The sequence below is a fragment of the Oncorhynchus nerka genome, linkage group LG10 (genome assembly GCF_034236695.1).
Source record: "Oncorhynchus nerka isolate Pitt River linkage group LG10, Oner_Uvic_2.0, whole genome shotgun sequence".
Lineage (NCBI taxonomy): Eukaryota > Metazoa > Chordata > Actinopteri > Salmoniformes > Salmonidae > Oncorhynchus > Oncorhynchus nerka.
In genome coordinates, this window is record NC_088405.1 from 60,489,104 (window position 1) to 60,510,548 (window position 21,445).

The window sequence follows — 21,445 nt, forward strand, 5'->3', positions numbered from 1 at the left end:
CAGCTAAAAACAAGAAGCGGCGGCTCCAGTAGGCACATGATCAGCCTGGTCAGACCAATCCCGTTTTCTGGTGTCATGCTGATGGCAGTCAGATTTGGCAAAAGCAGCATGGTACCAGGCAAGATGGGGCTCATGGACTCAACGGTATAGGCTGGTTGTGTAATGGTATGAGGAATGTTTTCCTGGCACACGTTAGGTCTCTTGATACCAATTGATCAATGTTTCCATGCCCCAAAGAATTCAGACTGTTATGGAGGCAAAGGGGTGTACGACCCGATACTAAATGAGTGTACCTAATAAACTGGACTCTGAATGTATGTAATGATGCACTCTGAGGAAAATATAAAGAACTACAGTAATTATCCCTTAACAGGTCATAACAGTGCTATGTCTAATATAGGCTTTGTGCCACAGGGTCCCAAGCGTCAGGCCATGCCAGAGATGACCTTACATGATCCCCTGGACAGTCAGCCTCTTGGTGCTGGCTTGAACAGCTCCCTTGGGGTCAAAGCCTGGAGGGCATGGTCCCAAAGCAAGCACTCAGACGCTGATGACAGAAAACGTAAGATGTTTCAGCTGTAGTCTGAAAGCTGAGTTAATAGATATCTCTTAACTGGTAGATAGCTCTTTGATGGCTCTCCTATGAGTTTGACTGATCTCCTATGAATAAAATGGGCGGTAACGTTTCAATGTAATCCTGACAATAGCACCCTTTTTAAATGTTTCTCCTATACAGAGAAACCATTAGACCTTCTGTTGAGTAGTCCTGAGGAACTGAACCATGGCCTGTCACAGTTTGTTCAAGACATTGTTCATCCCAGAGGACCGTGCTACAAGCCTGACAGCATATTTTACCTATGTCTTGGTATTCAACAGGTCAGTCCCAGTGTTTCAGTCAAGTAGTTAATCTATGCAACTTGTCTAAATACCCTTATTCAAATCTTAAATAATTACATTTTTTTGAAAAGGTGATTGTTTATTTAGCAATGTCAATTTTGTTTATACATTGTGTTCAACCAACACATTTGTTCGCAATTGTCTTGTCTATTTTCCAGTATCTCCTCGAAAACAACCGGATGGTGAATATATTCACAGACCAGTTATATGTCACCTTTGCCCAGGAGCTGAATAAGATTGTCAACAAATGGCTGCCATCTAACGGTGGGTTCATAATAACATTTCTATTTATTTTTCACACATTGTGTATGTGTTGTATGTAATGTATTTGTGTGTGTGTGTGGGATGCAGGTGGTCTCGTGTCTCGTGTCCTGGAGGAGCACCTGTGGGAGTGTAAACAGCTGGGTGTGTACTCACCCTTCGTCCTGCTCAACACCCTCATGTTCTTCAACACCAAGTCCTTTGGCCTGACCACCGTGGAGCAGCACCTCCAGCTCTCCTTCGCTACAGTCACGCGCCAGGCCAAGAGGAGGTCTACACCACATGGCATGGTCAAGTCATCTAGTGTCTGCTACCACCCCAAATCACATCTCAAGAGAACCAGCAAAGGTGAGAGTTTACAATTAGTGTGGTTTCTGTGTATTATTTTGGTCTAAGAAGCCTAGTGAATGAGAAGTGTCAGTATGCTTCGTTTGGTTTTATCTGCTGAGGAATGATATGGGATGACATTTTGTCTTAAAGTAACTCTTAGAGCCTAGGTTGTTCTTATCCTTATTACTAAAGTGTGTTTTTAAAGTGCAATTAGATGATGGGTCATTTCCATAGGGAGAGACCACCACTCCTTAACATAGTGCTGCTGACCCCAAAGAGCTTCCACTGAAGCTAAATGAGTAAAAACAGTTGAACTGTTAAAACCCTCTGTATTGCATTGGCTTCCACCAATCAAATAACATGCTGCTAATGAGTTGGACTGCCTGGAAGATAACACTGCAATGTCTGTGAATTTGGCCTGGTGCCGGTTGTTTATTTAAAACACAGGCTTGCCTAGACCCACACCTCTATTCTCCTCAGTGTTTTTATGTTTACTGGCATGTTCTGACTGAAACATAATCATGTGTTTTAACAGGTTTATTTTGAACTCGGCCCGACCATCATTATCTGCATATCTGTGTCACTAGCTAGATTCCTCAGTGGCTTTGTAGGTCAGTTTGAAATTGATCCATTTGGCACTACTTTTGCGGTTTTATGCTGATGGACAAAATACTAATTAAAAAAAGCTTTTAGTGACATTCTGTCACCTGTTGACAGTTGTGTTCTATGGGTGCTTGTCTTAAATATTACAAATATGTGAGGCAGCTGTTGTTGGTCTCTCCCCCCCGGTTGGTTCAGTCATACTGCTATTTTCAGTGTGTCTGACAGCTATTTATACCACAGAATGGAGTTCTTTTGAAGAGCTGCTCTCAGCATAGGAGGTGTACGATGGTAGAACACTGTGGTATGTGTCTTAGAACACTGTTTGCCAAGGGAAAACCAGGAAGCTTAAAGTAGCTGTGTAACATGATACTAGAGAATCTGACTGAAAGTCTCTAACGTCTCAAGCTGCACAATAAATAAAGCCCATAATAAAGTAAAGTCCATACATCAACGTTGAATAAATCATGTGTTTCTGACCTTAGGCAAATTCAAGACATCAAAGTACCCTGGTCTTTGTAGGAAAGACCTTGTCCAGTGCAAAATAATATTCATTTTATTAACCTTTTTATAAGTATGACAGTGACATGGTTTTATAAAAAACTACAATTCCAGTGTTTTACTTGCTATATTGTATTTACTTTGCCACCATGGCTTTTTTTTGCCTTTACCTCCCTTCTCACCTCATTTGCTCACATTGTATATAGACTTGTTTATACTGTATTATTGACTGTGTTTGTTTTACTCCATGTGTAACTCTGTGTCGTTGTATCTGTCGAACTGCTTTGCTTTAGCTTGGCTAGGTCGCAATTGTAAATGAGAACTTGTTCTCAACTTGCCTACCTGGTTAAATAAAGGTGAAATAAAATAAATAAATAAAAAATAGTTATTTTCATCAGAAACCTCAACACTGATCCCCGTAACTGTCCGGACATCCTCTTCATCAGTTTAACATAGCCCTAACTGTAACTGAAGCCAATTGTTAAACTAAAGGCCCAGGGGTTAGACAGTGAAGTGAGCCTGTACTCTGTTCTGTTCACACACACACACAGAGGTCGGCTTGGGAAAGAGGAAACGAGATGAGCCTTCTGAGCTGGAGCAACAAGAGAACCGGATGAACCCTCTCAGATGCCCCGTCAAATTCTTTGAGTTCTACCTCTCCAAATGGTAAGCAATGTGGACTGTCCGGGTATGCAAAGCAGGATTTAAAATGCCAGTTAAAGGCCTTGGACTGTCCCTGCTGTCAAAGATTTGGAATTTGTTTGATTCATTGACTCCAATGTTCCCTCTAAGCTGCGGGTGGCCACGCACCACCTCCAGGACTGACGTGCAGAAGAAATGAGACTGTTATTGAATCAACATTATATGCAACAAAACCCAAAAATTATAATTTTGCCAGATTGAGTCTGATTTTGTTGTAGGCAGAGCCAGAGCGCAAAGGAGTAAAATTATATTGCGGGTTATAGCCCACGAGTGTTTTTTCTATCACCCGGGAGTGAATGCGCTTTTTAGATCAGCACAGAGCTGTGTATGTGTGCATTTGTTGATATTATTTGCAGGTTAGTGAGTTATTAGCCCAGTTCTAGATAAGTGTAGGTCAGCACAAAACATTTAGGCTTAGGCTATATTTCAAGCTGTCTATGAATAGTCAGTCAGGTAAAAAGCTTATGTCATAATTAGTGACAGTGTTTTATTTTGAGACCGGCTTGAATATGCAAATAAGCCAATTGTCTAATTCTCTGTATGGTAATAATAATGAATTGTATTTTGTAAAGTGGTTTCTTGCATCATACTATGCAGTTTAGTCACCTATTTGGCCCATGGTGTTACAGACCAAGTAAAAAATCATTGTCAAGCCCTTCATAATATATTATTTTGTCTCATGCAGTCAGAGCACTGCATTGAACACCACATATACTGTATTGTAGAAATCAAAAGCCTGGGCATGGACTCTACCATGTGAAAATATGGGATTTGTGCCAATGGTAGGCCTACATTATGATCAAGTTGGCTACTGTAAGTGGTACAGCCTATTTTATTTGACCTTTATTTAACTAGGAAAGTCAGTTAAGAACAAATTCTTATTTTCAATGACTGCCTAGGGGTAGAACGACAGATTTTTACCTTGTCAAGCTCTGGGATTCGACCTTGCAACCTTCCGGTTACTAGTCCAACGCTCTAACCACTAGGCTACCTGCCGCCTCAGTGTTCACTGTAAACGTGCAGGAAGTTGCACAAAATTCTCACAACGTTCAAGTTTCCGCTCAGGGAACATTGTTTGGAATGAATAAATAAAACAAAGTTCTTATTTTTTTTAGATCCACATATGGTGTCTGTCTTTGTGTTCTTACAGCTCTGATGGTGTGCGGAGCAGCTGCAATGCATTCTACCTGCAGCCGGAGGGCACATGTATGGCCGAGAGTTCTCGCTGGTACTCTGATGTCCCCATGGACAAGGGCAGGCTGGGAATTATGCTCAACAGGATCCTGGCTGTCAAGGATGTCTATGATGAGCACCCAGCACAGGAAGACATGGACTGACAGCCGCACTGATAGATTGCACAACAAGTATATATAGTGTACATTGCTAACATGGAAGCCGCTAGCACAAGGGATGACAACCATAACTACAATGCATTTTTGTTCCATGTTTTTTTTCCTAATTCACCCCTACACAAATAGTTCAGTGAGCATTTACCCCATAGAATTACCATTACACTGAGTGCACAAAACATTAGGAACAACTTCCTAATATTCAGTTGCACCCCTCCCCCACCGTTGTCCCCAGAACCGCCTCAAATTGTCTGGGCATGGGCTCTACAAGGTGTCGAAAGCGTTCCACAGCTGGCCCATGTTGACTCCAATGCTTCCCACAGTTGTGTCAAGTTGGCTGGATGTCTTTGGCTGGCGAACCATTCTTGGTACACAAGGAAAACTGTTGAGTGTGAAAAACCCAACAGCGTTGCAGTTCTTGACACACTCAAACCGGTTGGCCTGGCACCTACTAAAATAACCTGTTCAAAGGCACTTCAATCTTTTGTCTTGCCCATTCACCACCAGAATGTCTCAAGGCTTACAAATCCTTCTTTAACCTGTCTCCTCCCCTTCATCTTCACTGATTGAAGTGAATTTAACAGGTGAAATCTGTAAGGGATCATAGCTTTCACCTGGTCAGTCTATTTTATGGAAAGAACAGGTGTTCCTAATGTTTTGTACAATTAGTGTATGTACAGAACCTTAATAGGACTGTAGTATACCACCATCAGTTCAGGTAATCTATTTTGAATGCCCAAGTACATTGGGCACTGTCAACGACAACTAGTTGAGACTTCATGTCTGTTGTTCGTATTGAAAAGTCATACATTTGTTTTTTATGAAGTGTACAGAACAGCTGTATTATAGAAGTAGTCCACAAATCCATTTAATTGACACTGCATTTCACCCCCAACGCCAGCCTCGATTTTGTTTCATTCAAAGGCCTAATGTTCAGATAGTGATGATATTTACGTGTTCGTTATTTAGCAGACGCTCTTATCTAGAGTGGCTTTACAGTAGTGAGTGCATACGTTCGCCTAACTTTTTTTGTACTGGTCTCTGGTGGGAATCGAACCCACAACCCTGGTGTTGCAAGCTTCATATTCTAACAACTGAGCCACACAGGACCCTATGTAAGCAATCATTTTCAACTTAAACACTTTAAATCTGTGTTTACCATGTGGCCAGTGAGGGGAAAACCATTTATTGCTGCCATATGTTCACATGTACAGTATCGAGAAGCTCATAGTAATGGCAGACTTTTTACTTCATAGCTAATGTATATACACTACATGTCCAAAAGTATGTGAATACCCCTTCAAATTAGAGGATTGGGCAATTTCAGCCATACTCGTTGCTGACCGGTGTATAAAATTGAGCACACAGCCATGCAATCTCCATAGACAAACATTGGCTGTAGAATGGCCTTACTGAAGAGCTCAGTGACTTTCAGCATGACACTGTCATAGGATGCCACCTTTCCAACAAGTCAGTTTGTCAAATTTCTGCCCTGCTAGAGCTGCCCCTGTCAACTGTAAGTGCTGTTATTGTGAAGTGGAAACATCTAGGTGCAGCAACGACTCAGCCACGAAGTGGTAGGCCACACAAGCTCACAGAACAGGACCACCGAGTGCTGAAGCATGTCAAAATTGTCTGTCCTCTGTTGCAACACTCCCTACCGAGTTCCAAACTGCCTCTGGAAGCAACGTCAGCACAATAACTGTTTGTCAGTAGCTTCATGAAATGGGTTTCCATGGCCAAGCAGCTGCACACAAGCCTAAGATCACCATCCGCAATACTGAGCGTCGGCTGGAGTGATGTAAAGCTTGCAGCCATTGGACTCACCACCTGGCAGTCTGATGGACAAGTCTGGGTTTGGTGGATGCCTCGAAAGCGACCTCCCTGAATGCGTAGTACTAACTAAACTTTGGTGGAGGAGTAAAAATGGTCTGAGGCTGTTTTTCGTGGTTCGGAATAGGCCCCTTAGTTCCAGTGAAGGGAAATCTTAATCCTACAGCATACAATGACGTTCTAGACGATTCTGTGCTTCCAACTTTGTGGCAGACACCGACTACGAGCCAGGCCTAATCGCCCAACATCATTGCCCGACCTCACTAATGCTCTTGTGGCTGAATGGAAGCAAGTCCCTGCAGCAATGTTCCAAAATCTAGTGGAAAGCCTTCCTGGAAGAGTGCACATACTTTTGGACATGTAGTGTATATTGCCCCTCATTTAATCATTTCTTATTGTAACAATCATAACATTCATTAAACAAAATAAGCCTAACATCGTAATAGAATAGTTTTTTATTTACTTAATTTTAATCCTGCTTAGATTGTATTGTCTTGACAAAATAGTATGTTTTAATGCATTTTCAGTCCTGAATGTCTTGAGAAAAGTTGAATATGTACTATGTTTATTTTCTGTCTTTATAATTAAAGGATGCATATAGAATTGAGAATGTCTTGTACAAATTCTTTCATTAAAATCATTATTCATGGTTGTAAAATCAATGAAATGTGTTCTGCATGTAAACTCTTTCTGGTATGTGGTCTGCCAAAGGATTACACAGTGATATGAAACGGACAAGCATTTGCTTTGTCATTATTCCCAGTCAGAATAATCAGCATAATAAGGGTTCATAAAACAACTTGCCTTGAACACTTTGAAATATTATACTCTACGTGGCAAATGTTTGGCTAATGGGAGAAAACCTCCCAACTGTTGCTTTTCTTATGCCCTAACTAATTAATGAAGCTTTGGAGTTCGATTGGCCTCTTTGCATACAGACTCCCGAGACCGATAGAGATATGGCACTTGTCCAGGGAGTACATTTTACCCCGTACTTGGGTCTTGTCTGCTGGCCACGGGATTGCTCTGTACAGTAACAACTAAAGTAGAACATGAGCCCACCTCTGTTTGTAGCACTGCACATAGGACACAGCATTGCGTCAATGCCTCAAACATCTGATGTTTTTCAGTTGGAGAAGTTCTGTTTTCAGGAGTAAAATGTTTATCTCGAGCAAGTAAACAAAATGATCCTAAGCCCTCTACTCTACTTTGGTACAGGGTGATGTTCAGGGTGTGGAAATAGGCTAATGCTGCATTTTGACTGATACCTGTGTTGTGTATACACCTTGGTTTTATACTAGGGAAATTGTCCAAAACATTCCAATACATATGCTGATGTGCTATCATGTGTGCAATGATGTCAGAAGGGGAAAAAACTTTTTTGTTTGCAGTAACTTCTTTGTTGTAATATTGCAAACAGCCGTGGCAGTTTCACCATTAAGAATTCCAGCTTTAATGCATCTCCGACAGTCCCACTCTGGTCCCAAGTCTGGCCCCAAGTCAGATTAGGTCCAAGGCCCAACTATTTTTTCCCGCCACCTCAGGTGGAAACACAAAAGTTTAGATCTGTAGGCCAAGCCACTGTATATAACCCTGTGGTGGAAATAAGCCATAACTGTCCTTCAGATCTTTAGATCGTCTAGTCTGGTCTTATTATTGCTGTGCTTGCTGGATCGACTCGGACGCCGTTGGTTCTCTGCAGGTGACCCTGGAGCAGAACTGGAACCTTTATTTTCTGTGGTGTCACCCCCTTCTTGGTTACTGTTCCTCTCTACGGCCAGGTTATCTCTGTTCTGCTTGTAAGCCACTTTGCTGCTGTAGGCGTGGTAGGCAGTGTCAGGCTCAGTCAAGATGTACTCGTCTGCATGGTATGGCTCAGGGGCTGGTTGGTGCCTGGGGAAGTAGTTATAGTTCGGGACAAAGGGCACTACTGCCTCACTGGGGACCTTGTACCCTGCCTCAAATGTGGACTGGGCACGTCTATACCGGAGGCCCTGGCGGCACTTGGTGAACCCCAGGTGATACATCTCGACTAGGTTCAGTAGCAGCGAGATGAACGCCACTGCCAGCATGAAAATGATGAAGATAGTCTTTTCTGTGGGCCTGGAGATGTAGCAGTTCACCACGTTGGGGCAGGGTGAGCGGTTACAGGTGTACAGAGGTTTCAGCTCAAACCCATAGAGCAGGTACTGGGCTACGATAAATCCCACCTCAAACAGGGTCTTGAAGATGATGTTGAAGACATAGGTGCGAAGCAGGACCCCTCGCAGGCGGATGCGGCCCTGATCATCCCGGACTGGGGGCTTCTTGGGTTTGGCGTCAGGCAGCAGCTGCTGCTTGTCATTGTGGATGGCCAGCTGCGCAGCCAAGTCTTTCTCCTTCTGCTTCTGTTTCTCCTCCATGCGCACCAGGTGCAGGATGTGGCCCAGGTAGATCAGAGTGGGCGTGGACACGAAGATGATCTGCAACACCCAGAAGCGGATGTGAGAGATTGGGAAAGTCTTATCATAGCAGACATTCTGACAACCAGGCTGCTTGGTGTCACAGGTGAAGCCAGACTGCTCGTCACCCCACACCTTCTCAGCTGCAGCTCCCAACACCAGGATCCTGAAGATGAAGAGCACGGTCAGCCAGACCTTGCCCACTACGGTGGAGTGCTCCTGGGCACTCTCCAACAGCTTGCCCAACAAGTTCCAGTCCCCCATAGTGGCTCACTCATAGGCTCAGTCCTACAGAGAGACCCAAAACAGGAACCTGCAATCAGAATAAAAACATACAAACTAATGCACTGCATAAGAGACAAACATCACAATTGCATTGAAAACTGTTGCATAATAACTTGGAGAGCTTGAGAAAAATGCCTCGCCATTACTTTATCATTACACCTAGGGTGGCATAATAAATATCTACATGATGCATTTTCACTTGAATGTATTTGGTTGTAAACTCATGCATTTGAAGATAAGAGCCAAATATTTTTACTGTGGCTATTCAGACCTTTCCAACTTAATCATTTGTTTCTAGTTTTTGGCTGAGGTGCCTCATTACCAACCTATGGCCTTGTCATTTCCACACAATTTATTTTTCACAAGCTGGAGCCCTAATCCTCAACATTTCCCCAAAATGTGAGAAGTTCTGAAAAACATGAAAAATAGTGTAATGTTGGTCATGTTCCTGGGTTATTGCCACATGCTTGTGAAATGTCTTGTAGAAAAGCTCGGGGTGGTGTGTATGCATATTTTGGGGTTTTCCCTTCATTATCATGAGAAAAATACATTTCCTCAAAGTTCCTCTGTTTTTATTAGCATGTTTGATTTAATGAACACCCCAGGCAACAGCAGGATATCCACCCTTAAAGTAACACCTGTTTCCTTGAGGAGAAACCTCCCATCAAGTAGACCACTATCCAAGGTTGCAAAATTCTAAAAAATTCTCCAAATTCCCAGGTTTTCAGAAATCCTGGTTGGAGGATTACGGATTTCCTGTTTTTTGTCACTTTATTCCGGGAATCTTTCAACCAGAATTTCTGGGAATTTCGGAAAGTTTGCAGCCTTACCAATGTAATTTTATTCATTATAGGTGAGATATGAGCACGATGTATGAATGGATGATGTACAGGTAACACATGTATTCTACAAGTGTCTGGAACTCTATTGGAGGGATGTGACACCGTTCTTCCACGAGAAATTCCATAATTTGCTGTTTTGTTAATGGTGGTGGAAAACGCTGTCTCAGGTGTCGCTCCAGAATCTCCCACAATTGGGTTGAGATCTGGTGACTGAGATGGCTATGGCATATGGTTTACATCATTTTCATGCTTATCAAACCATTCAGTGACCACTCGTCACTCCCATCAGAATAGAGATGATTCTCCATAGGTTGAAGGCGATCATTCAGAATATCTGTGTATTTATTGGTGTTTATCTTGCCCTCTAAGGGGTTGAGCAGACCTAAACCATGCCAGGAAAAAACACCCCACACCATAACAGAGCCATTTACTCGTGTTTCCTTCATTTTGGCAGTTACCTGTATATTCATCACACTCGTTGAACTTAATTGTAGGCTACTTTATATGTTGTATGTGTAATAGCATATCAGGAATAGATCATTGAAATTGGTTGTCTCCCATTTAAAAGGTTATAGAGCAGCATATGTATCTCATACTGATCCTCTTAATAGTCCCAAAAGTGAATAGTCCCCTGCCTGTCATTTTAGTAATACAGGTATCATGTATGAATGTCTATTGCATGAAGACTAAGTACTGACTGTACTCACTACCCAGAGAGTATGCCCTGGAGCAGGTGGTGGCCTGGCCACTGTAGCTTCCTGCCACGCAGTGTAAACTGAAGATCAGATGGAGGAGCTCCAAGACACACATACTGACACACACATGACAACTCTCCTCTCCCTAGATATAGATTAATGGTACATTCCCAGGGGTTTCAACTACATTGAAATGGCTATCTTCCCTCATTACAGTTTGAAGTTGAACCATTTCAGAAATTCAGAGACTAATATTGACCAACCTGCTTTTGGAGTTGTAATACACACTTTATTATGATACAGTGAAATGACACAATTACTGGCCTCTTGCAGTATGACTGCAGGGACCACTAATAAACATGATTTTACAATGTATGTTTCTTCAGTTGAAACTTTTATAGACACAGTGTGTCAAGACCCACCTTCCCATGATGCTTATCTCCAGTGAAATTGCAGATCCAGTGGTGGCGTCTCCACTTAAGTTGCTATCCATCACAGTCTATACCGTGGTAATCCTGTTCCCGGCAAGACCATGTCCTTGGATAGTGATGACACTAGACTTCTAATGTTCAGCTATCTTTTCTACAAATGGTTTCGGCAAGTTTTTAGCTCTTGTTGAATCTGCTTACTTAAATGTGTCCTGTAAAAGTATCCACCAATAGGACCTCTGTAAGAACCCTTTTTCACTGTCAGTTAGCTAGGATGAGAGCACTCACTCCCTGTAGAGAATTATAAAGCCCATTGCTAAAGTGGTGTTTCTTTACGACTGAGTGGCGTGTAAGTAGTCCAATGGGGTGTGGGCTTAAGTCTTGCGTGGTATGGCTCTAAATATAATTCACTGTGAAGGGAGTGACTTTGCTATCACTAAAGGGGGATGTGTGTGTGTGTGTGGGGTGGTGGAGGAGTTGAAAGGTGAAGTGTTCCAAGTCCTGTGGCTGTGTGGGGGTGGGAGAGCATCAGAAAATGGAAAGAGGTGGACCCTCCCTTCTTTGTTATGGTTGGGATTGACTGGCACGTACTGTGTCATTGTTGACAGACTGACAGGAATCTCACAGTCTGTGGTGGGTGTAAATTCAGCAGAGGACATCCTTCCAAACAGAAGCAGTTATATTTACTTTCGATAAAAGAGACAAAACCATGTTTGGTTAAACTGACCTCGGTTCATTGTAGTGATGAAATCATACCCCTTTAAGGATCAAATTGTAAAGTCAGATAAGTCAACAGAGAACACATAGCACATATGGTACTTTGCAAATCTGCACTTTGAAAGGCACAGTATGAAAGCTAACCATATGAAGAGTTTATTTCCAAAACGCTATATCCACAGTTCTTTCACATTTGTGTTTTTTCATCAGAAATGATTGCTTATGGGTACGTTCGTGTGTGTAAAACATTACTGTTCTCGGATTTTTAATTAATAGATTTTACTTTTTTTTTTGCATTTACTATAAATCGCTCTGGATAAGAGCATCTGCTAAATCACTAAAATGTAAAATATAAATGTTTTACAAACAGATCAAATAATAATTATATTGAAGTCACAAAATGTAGATATTTGTTACATTTGACTGTGTAAAACCTAGCAGTACTTATTTCTCTGAGAGTGAGGCGGATATATAGTATTTTGCAAAAAAACATGACTATCTCTCTTTTGAAATGAAACCATCAAGTGATAGATTTGAAACAAATACATGTCTGTTATTGAACCCCATGCCCTGATTAGACAGTGAAAAAAACACATTTCTTTCAGAATTTCTTGAGACAATTAAAGCTAATTTGACAACATTTCTGGATATATACCATTTTGGAATGAAGCTCTTTATATGACCAACATTTGCTGTATTTATCCAGCTTGTTAAAAGCAAAGTGTCTGATAGCAATAACTCCAGGTAACATCTACATTTAGTGGCGCTATACATAGCGAACAGTGAAAATCATTGTGATTAAATGTCTTCCTTCTGTCAGACCTCACACCTCATAGACTCTATATATGGTCTCTATTGACGTGCTCTAGAAAAAGAGAAATGCCCTCACACTTGCCCCTGCTAGGTCCAGCTGTCCCAACGGTGAATATTTCTTAGGCTCAGAGGCTGACCCCTCACAAGGCTATGCTATTGATAACCTGGGACCATGCACTCTACCCAGCCTGTCTGGAGTCTTTAATCACTGAGGCTGCCTCAGACATTTCCTCACAGGCGGTCTGACAGCTCACCAGAACTACAGCCTACCTCTGTCTTTTAGAAATCTTCCCCAGACTTCATTATTTGATTGTGTTTTAAAAAATTAATCTATGAATTAAACTTTTTCCCCCTTCAATTCTTACTCAATGGCACTGTCAATTGATGACCATAACAGCAGAGAATCTATAAACCATTAGTACCTAATGTTTTGGCTTAGTTGTATATGTTAATGCTGCTCTCCTGTGGCTTTCTGAAGTATTACATAAAGGTAACATCACCTTGTAACGCAAGACCACATACAAAATAAAGGAAACACTTGAGTAAATGTGGGATACAAAGTATATTGAAAGCAGGTGCTTCCACACATCTGGTTCCTGAGTTTATTTACGCAATTAACATCCCATCATGCTTAGGGTCATGTATAAAAATGCCCAGTTGCCCATTGTTTTGACTACCAATCCTAGAAGAAGAGATCTCTGTGACTGAAAGAGAGGTCTCAAAGAGGCATAGGGGATTTAAAGGGTGTGTTTGTGTGTGTGTGTCTCTCACCAGATCTCAACCCTATTGAACACTTATGGAATATTCTGGAGCGGTGCCTGAGATGACATTTTCCACCACCATCAACTAAACACCAAATGATGGAATTTCTTGTGAAAGAATGGTGTCGCATCCCTCCAATAGAGTTCCAGACACTTGTAGAATCTATGCCAACTTTACCAAGACGCATTGAAGCTGTTCTGGTGGATCGTGGTGGCCCAACACCCTATTAAAGACAATTTATGTTGGTGTTTCCTTTATTTTGGCAGTTATCTGTACATAAAGCATTCAGAATACACTCACAAGCATATACACATATAGTTGTGTTCACTACCAGCTCGTTATAATATTTCCATGTGGCTATGGTACATAATTAAACTCAAGTGTTTTATTAGGAATTTCTAATTTTATTAGGTACAGCAATAAAAACCAGTGCAAGACATTCAATATAAGAAGGCATGGTATACAACAAAATAGGGACTAAAATGATATATATATTATGAAGTAAAAACTTTACAGTACCACAAATTCTAAACATCTATTATCCTTATACAGCAATGCTGTATATACTGGGAAGAAAAACAATGAGATATACATTTAAACATGTTCTCTGATCATTCGGTTCTACCATCGTAACTTAAACTTTGAAAGTTAAGCACATTTTCTCATTCATTATCCATTCTATATGACTCTATACACTTGCATAATCAGTCTCATTCATAGAATTCAAAGCACCATTCAGATGTCTTGAAGCACCCACTTGATATTTCACTATGAAAGTGAGGTAGTTATCAGTGGTGCTTAGGAATGGCCTCATAGGTATTAGTAATACTCCACTACAACCACCAGATGTTGGTTAAATGAACCACTTGGACAGTTTTCTTGGGTTAATATTTACAATGGACAATTGAACCCATACCCAGGCTTTGTCCTAAGCACGCCGCATTAAACAGGCAGTCAGGAATTAAATCATGATACAGAATAGATGATGAGATGGTTTAGTTGCTTGAATCTTGCAGAGCATACCGAAGACGGTATATTGAATTCAGCTGAATTTGAGGCGTTGCAAGTTAAGGGCACGTTAATAAATCGGTTTACCATACTTTTACCGTACAGTCTCCTCTTCTGTCGAGCTTTGTGTCTTTATCCAAATTGATATTGTCCTTTTAAACACATCCATTTGAAGTGTCATTTCAACAAGGATAGAAAAAGTGTCGACACCTCATCATGGTGAAGTAAGCAGATTAATGAGTGTTGTTAAAGGCCCTTACCTTGAGCTTTGAGCATGTTATGTAACCAATTAGAGTTATACTGCCATGGTCCGTTCAGTTTGTTCTAGTAAGAGCAGAGCTTTTGGGTGATCCATGCCCCCATGGTTGAGTCTCCAGCATTGCTTAAGTGCCTACCGCAAGCCTTCCCTGCCAGGAAGACGACCTCTGCGATGTTGAGCAGGATACAGATCCCTGACACAGCCAGCATGAACACAGTGAAGACAGTCTTCTCTGTGGGCCTGGACACAAAGCAGTCCACCGTGTTGGGGCAGGGGTACGAGTCACACTTGACTAGCCGGATCATCTTGTAGCCGGGGTAGATCATGTAGAAGAGATACATGAAGGTCACTTCGAAGATGATGCGGAAGAACAGGCTGATGATATATGTCCACCAGAGGGCACCTGTGATCTTCATCTTCTGGGTCTTGATCTGCTCCAGGTCCTTGGGGCTGGCCCGGCCAGACAGTTTATAGAGTTTCTTGTCGATGTGTCGGCGATGGGCAACATGCATGGCCACCAACAGGGCCGGGGTGGACACCAAGATGAGCTGCAGGGCCCACAGACGGATGTGTGAGATGGGGAAGAAGTGGTCATAACAGACGCTGTTGCAGCCGGGCTGCTGGGTATTACAAGTAAAGCCAGACTTCTCGTCGCCCCACACACTCTCTGCTGCAACCACCAGGACCAGGATGCGGAAGATGAAGAGGACAGAGAGCCAGATGCGACCGATGCCCGTGGAGTGTCTGTTTACACCGCTGATGACGGCATAAAAGGACGCCCAGTTCATTTTCGATTCCAGGTCTGAAAAACAAGGATAGCATTAAAATGATTTCATTGTAGAAGCTAATAGGTCAACAATGTTGATCATTTGTTGATAATTTTGCATAAAAAAATGTGCCTTACATACGTTAATTATTTCCACAAGATTTCTTTATACAAATATTAATTGCACGGATTGTTACTAAAAATACAGATCTCACATAACCCGATTCACCAGTCAACAACACTGTCCGACCAGCACTGGTCAGCGACTGAGATATTGGGAAATCTCAATAAAGCCATCCATTCTTTAAAAGCAGAATCCCCCAAGACTAATTCCATATTCTTCAAATCCAACAGCAACTGAGCTCTCTCCAGCTGGCTATATTTCAAATCTATTTAATTCCATTCCAGTCATTCCTGCCATGCCAGAAGAAGAGACTTGGAGAGATGGAGAGGTTACCAAGCTCAATAGGAGGTGTAAGAGGCATAGGCGGCACCCAGGGTGGAGGACAACGTTGACCCGCCGGTGTAGCATGGACATTGATGTGCGTCCAGTGGAAAACCAAGCCTCTCTACCAGCCCTGACGTTGGTGTGCGGCTTAAGAGCGCAAGTCTTTGGTCTTGCACAAGACATCATGTGACCTTTTTTCCCAAAGTCACTGGTAAGGGTGTAACTGCCCCCATGTGACCATTGTGCCATGTTGACACTGGCACCAACCTGCATGGTATATCTGTTGCCTTCCCACAGCCAGACTGACCACAGACGGTGGTCGTAGTGAGGACTTTCATTAAATGTTCTATAATAGTTGAAGTGCAATAACAAAAACTATGATATGTCAATGCAAATTGTCCCTACAAATAACAAGGTTCAGGTCTATTTCACTTTCACTCATTCAAATCAATATATAAATGAGAAAACATCAATATTTCAAATATTCCCTATTGAAATATTGTACATCTTAGAGTATATATATGATTTCCAAAATAAAACCTTTACTTAAAGCTATTATTCAAGATGTGCATGTTTTTTATTCTTACAGTGTGCACCCCTGATTTTCTTAGATACACTATATATATATATATATATATATATATATATATATATATATATATGTGTGGACACCCCTTCAAATTAGTGGATTCGGCTATTTCACCCACACCCGTTGCTGACAGCTGTATAAAATTGAGCACCCAGCCATGCAATCTACATAGATAAACATTGGCAGTAGAATGGCCTCACTGAAGAGCACAGTGACTTTCAACATGGCCCCGTCACAGGATGTCACCTCTCTAACACGTCAGTTTGTCAAATTCCTGCCCTGCTAGAGCTGCCCCGGTCAACTGTTGTTATTGTAAAGTGTAAAAGTCTAGGAGCAACAACGGCTCAGCTGTTAAGTGGTAGGACACACAAGCTCACAGAACGGAACCGCTGAGTGCTGAAGCATGTAACGCGTAAAAAGTGTCTGTCCTCGAGTGCAACACTCATTCCAAAGTTCCAAACTGCCTCTGGAAGCAATGTCAGCACAATAACTGTTCGTCAGGAGCTTCATGAAATGGGTTTCCATGGCCGAGCAGCCGCACACAAGCCTAAGATCACCATGTGCAATGCCCAGCATCGGCTGGAGTGGTGTAAAGCTCCCCGCCATTGGACTTTGGAGCAGTGCAAACATGTTCTCTGGAGTGATGAATAACGCTTCACCATCTGGCAGTCCAACAGACTAATCTGGGTTTGGTGGATGCCAGAAGAATGCAACCTGCCCAAATGCATAGTGCCAACTGTAAAGTTTGGTGGAGGAGGAATAATGGTCTGGGGCTGTTTTTCGTGGTTCGGGCTCGGCCCCTTAGTTCCAGTGAAGGGAAATCTTAATGCTACAGCATACAATGACATTCTAGATTATTCTGTGCTTCCAACTTTGTGGCAATCGTTGGGATGAATTGGAATGCCGACTGCGAGCCAGGCCACATCGCCCAACATCAGTGCCCGACCTCACTAATGCTCTTGTGGCGAAATGGGAGCATGTTCCCACAGTAATGTTCCAACATCTAGTGGAAAGCCTTCCCAGAAGAGTGGAGGTTGTTATAGCAGCAAAGGGAGGGCCAACTCCATATTAGTGCCCATGATTTTGGAATGAGATGTTCAAGCAGGTGTCCACATACTTTTGGTCATGTAGTCTATTTTACAAGCATCTTCTATTGTGTGGCTGTTACTGGTTATGAGAAATGAAATAGAACCAAAATGGTGCTTTTAAATCATGTTAATACATCAAATACAGCTTTTTAAGGATAGTTATAGAATTTTAGAAACCTATTCACCAACATGTAAATCATGACAACAAAAGGAAAATAAAAACGTTTTTTAGTACACTTAATTTAGATTTCAGAGTTGTAACAAATTATTAAATGCATAAAATTACCTTCAGTAGAAGTAGTGCACAAACACACCAAGAAATAATTGAGTTGCCATTAGTATAGAAATGTTTTTTTCCCATTAGTGACTATGTGAGACAAAACACCATGAGTTTGCATTGCTAATGATTTCTCTCACACTAGCCACTGCCCTGCACAGTCAGTCATATGCTCTTGTGTGAATAATTTACATACAATAGCTGCTTTTATTGGATCCAACAAGCCCCTTTAGAATTCGCCTACCCTCAGCAAAGGAAAGAATCTGTGTGGACACAAAGAAGCCTGTCCTATCTATTGTGAACTGTGCTGCAAGGGAAGTGGAGGCTCCTTTTGACGCAATACGGAGTAAAAAGTACAAAATCCAAACAAAGAAAGTCTAACCACATGCAGAGGGAGTAAATCTTACAGATAACGGTTGAGAAATAAATGCTTGCTGTGTGCGTCACAGTGTGTGTGATATTTTCAAAGACATTCTAACCTTTCCTTGTATACCCACCTGCTGTCAAAAGGTTCAGAGGAATACTCTTAGTCTTAAAGAAGCCTCAGACAGATCCATATCTAGAGGGAGCTAAGCCCACGGATGACACACTAGCCTTGTTTATGCCTGCCGCTGCAGAGTTGCAAAGAAAAAGCCATATCTCAGACTGGCCAATAACAAGAAAAGATTAAGATGGGAAAAAGAACACAGACACTGGACAGAGGAACTCTGCCTAGAAGGCCAATATCCCAGAGCCTCCTCTTCACTGTTGACATTGAGACAGCTGTTTTGTGGGTACTATTTATGAAGCTGCCAGTTGAGGAATTGTGAGGTGTCTGTTTCTCAAACCAGACACTCTAATGTACTTGTCCTCTTACTCAGTTGTGCACCAGGGCCTCCCACTCTTCTTTCTATTCTGGTTAGAGCCAGTTTGCCCTGTTCTGTGAAGGGAGTAGTACACAGCGTTGGCAATTTCTCGCATGGAATAGCCTTCATTTCTCTGAACAAGAATAGACTGACGAGTTTCAGAAGAAAGGTCTTTGTTTCTGTCCATTTTGAGCCTGTAATCTAACCCACAAATGCTGATGCTCCAGATACTCAACTAGTCTAAAGAAGGCCAGTTTAATTGCTTCTTTAATCAGAACAACAGTTTTTAGCTGTGTTAACATAATTGCAAAAGGGTTTTCTAATGATCAATTAGCCTTTTAAAATGGCAAACTTGGATTAGCTAACACAACGTGCCATTGGAACACAGGAGTGATGGTTGCTGATAATGGGCCTCTTTACGCCTATGTAGATATTCCATAAAAAATCTGCCGTTTCCTGCTACAATAATCATTTACAACATTAACAATCTCTACAATGTATTTCTGATCAATTTTATGTTATTTTAATGGACAATATTTTTTTGCTTTTCTTTCAAAAACAAGGACATTTTTAAGTGACCCCAAACTATTGAATGGTAGTGTACATATTCATACATACACATACGTATAAATATATACATATACACTGTTATGAATCCCTTTTGGCCCGACAGTCTAGGGGGATGGTAATGCGACCCGTAACATAACTCATGCAATTTATAATAGTGACAAAGTAAAAGTGAGAACGAAATAACCACGACAACTGAAATCTACCGTCAAACTCAAGGTTTATTTGAAAACACACGGTAATGGGGGGGGGGGGGACCAGTTCTAACTAGTGTATTTAACAAAGTCTACCTAGGGGTAGTGTATGCCCATGGGCGACTTGTCTTGGTTTCCCCTTTTCCCCGCCAGCAAACAAACACCATAACCAAAAACAATACTCACAGGTGAGTACAAAGTGCTATGGAGGTTCTCAAACAAAAGAGCGGTTAATACACAAAGAGAGAGTGAAACACATAGACCTACAGACATGGCATTTACAGAGCGATTGAGCTCTAGAGCAAACAACTGACAGGGTTTTTATACCAAGGGAAAGGAACTGTGATAGGGTAGGGAAACAGGAGGAGGTGTGTCTTATGATTGATGATTGGATTGGTGACTGATTGGGGAGTGATGATTTTCACCTGTGAGGGGAGAAGGAGAGAAAAGAAACACACACACACACAGGATACACACACAGGATACTTGTATCCGTAACATACACATACATACATAAAAATACATACAGTGGGGAGAACAAGTATTTGATACACTGCCGATTTTGCAGGTTTTCCATACTTACAAAGCATGTAGAGGTCAAGATCAGAAAAATGCAAATTAATTATTTAAAAATCATACAATGTGATTTTCAGGATTTTTGTTTTAGATTCCATCTCTCACAGTTGAAGTGTACATATGATAAAAATTACAGACCTCTACATGCTTTGTAAGAAGGGAAAACCTGCAAAATCGGCAGTGTATCAAATACTTGTTCTCCCCACTGTATACATACATATATATTTGTACAAACTAGTGAACAACAACGCTTAGCCCTGTATTTCCAGCTTACTATATACATTTTATGGACACTGTCTATTTTACAATAGTTTTATTTTGTTTGTTTTTAACTCTTATCCTTCCTCTACCTTCAACTTCTCCCATATATTTATGATGTCCATCCGGTTTGATTTATATTTGCCATATCTTTCAAACATTTCTCTTCAAAAAAGTTCTTAACTTATATTTTATTTATCACAATATTCTTTAACTAATTATGGTCTTTAATGCAGGGCCTTGCTTTTTCCCCCTTCCACTTTTGCAGTAATGCTGTAATTAGTTGGTTGTAATTTTGGGTAGAGCAGATATTTCCATATGTTTTAGTTAGCTGCATGTATGACATAAATCCACCAGTCGTATTTATGATATCATTTAGGAAGATTATACCTTATAAACAATTTTTCAATTAGTATATTTGAGTTTAACAACTATTTGTTATATTGTTCTGTCTTTTCTGGTTGATTAAATTGATATTGCAACCAACTTTCTATGGCTTGTTTTAAAAATAGCTTTATTTAGGAGATAATTTCCTTTTTAAATAACTGAAAGTGAGAGGTTGTAATCTGAATAAATGGAAAAAGGCTTTTCTTGAACATAGGGTGAGACATTCTTTCTAATTTGCTAGAGAACCAGTTCGGGTTAAGTATAACTTTTGTATGACTAAAGCCGTTAGTGAGAGGTCTAATGCTTTAATATTGAATCATTTCTGCCCTCCAAATTCATATTCATTATATAAATTGGCCGGTTTAATTTTGTCTGGTTTGCCATTCCAAATAAAATTGAATATTTGTTTTCTAATATAATTTACAAAAGTGTTCACTAGGTGTAGGCAAGACGATAAGCAAATAGGTAAACTGGGATATGTCTAAAGAGGTAATCAGGGTGATTTTTCCACAAGTAGAAAGGTATTTACATTTCCATGGTAGCAAGATCTTATCTAAATTTATTGGAGTGAGATCATTTATTTATTTTTGGATATGTATACCGAGTATATACACATCACCATCAGACCATTCTATTGGTAAAGTACATGGTAAAGTAAAAGTTGTATTTTTTTGTGATCCAATACGTAATATAGTACTTTTCATAATTTGGTTGTAAAAATGTTCTA

At 41.1% G+C, this 21,445-nt stretch overlaps 3 protein-coding genes across 7 annotated transcripts in view; 1 reads left to right on the plus strand and 2 right to left on the minus strand.

The window, feature by feature from the left end:
- The window catches only part of LOC115135737 (zinc finger MYM-type protein 3-like), a 24,025-nt gene extending 16,942 nt beyond the window's left edge, over positions 1–7,083 (plus strand). For both annotated transcript variants that reach the window (XM_029670786.2, XM_065023639.1), the window contains 6 exons: positions 415–562; positions 737–876; positions 1,056–1,161; positions 1,249–1,506; positions 3,141–3,255; positions 4,442–7,083. In XM_029670786.2, the coding sequence (XP_029526646.1) occupies positions 415–562; positions 737–876; positions 1,056–1,161; positions 1,249–1,506; positions 3,141–3,255; positions 4,442–4,628 (954 nt within the window). In that variant the 3' untranslated portion in view covers positions 4,629–7,083. The remainder of the gene's footprint in view (positions 1–414; positions 563–736; positions 877–1,055; positions 1,162–1,248; positions 1,507–3,140; positions 3,256–4,441) is intronic.
- LOC115135738 (gap junction alpha-3 protein-like) lies at positions 2,627–11,502 on the minus strand. 2 transcript variants are annotated; one of them, XM_029670790.2, is made up of 2 exons: positions 11,159–11,502; positions 2,627–9,202 (listed from the first exon to the last, which is right to left on the minus strand). In XM_029670790.2, the coding sequence occupies exon 2, from the start codon at positions 9,176–9,178 to the stop codon at positions 8,096–8,098; it is 1,083 nt and encodes a 360-aa protein (XP_029526650.1). In that variant the 5' UTR covers positions 9,179–9,202; positions 11,159–11,502; the 3' UTR covers positions 2,627–8,095. The 2 variants fall into 2 exon arrangements, with proteins under 2 accessions (XP_029526650.1, XP_029526649.1); XM_029670789.2 differs by having other exon boundaries at positions 2,627–9,227; positions 11,159–11,501.
- A 2,337-nt stretch (positions 11,503–13,839) lies between these two features.
- On the minus strand, positions 13,840–18,009 carry LOC115136439 (gap junction beta-1 protein-like). 3 transcript variants are annotated; one of them, XM_029672022.2, is made up of 2 exons: positions 17,901–18,009; positions 13,840–15,525 (listed from the first exon to the last, which is right to left on the minus strand). In XM_029672022.2, the coding sequence occupies exon 2, from the start codon at positions 15,509–15,511 to the stop codon at positions 14,789–14,791; it is 723 nt and encodes a 240-aa protein (XP_029527882.1). In that variant the 5' UTR covers positions 15,512–15,525; positions 17,901–18,009; the 3' UTR covers positions 13,840–14,788. The 3 variants fall into 3 exon arrangements, with proteins under 3 accessions (XP_029527882.1, XP_029527878.1, XP_029527879.1); XM_029672018.2 differs by lacking the exon at positions 17,901–18,009 and adding an exon at positions 15,947–16,070; XM_029672019.2 differs by lacking the exon at positions 17,901–18,009 and adding an exon at positions 15,632–16,055.
- Between the last annotated feature and the right edge of the window lie 3,436 nt (positions 18,010–21,445).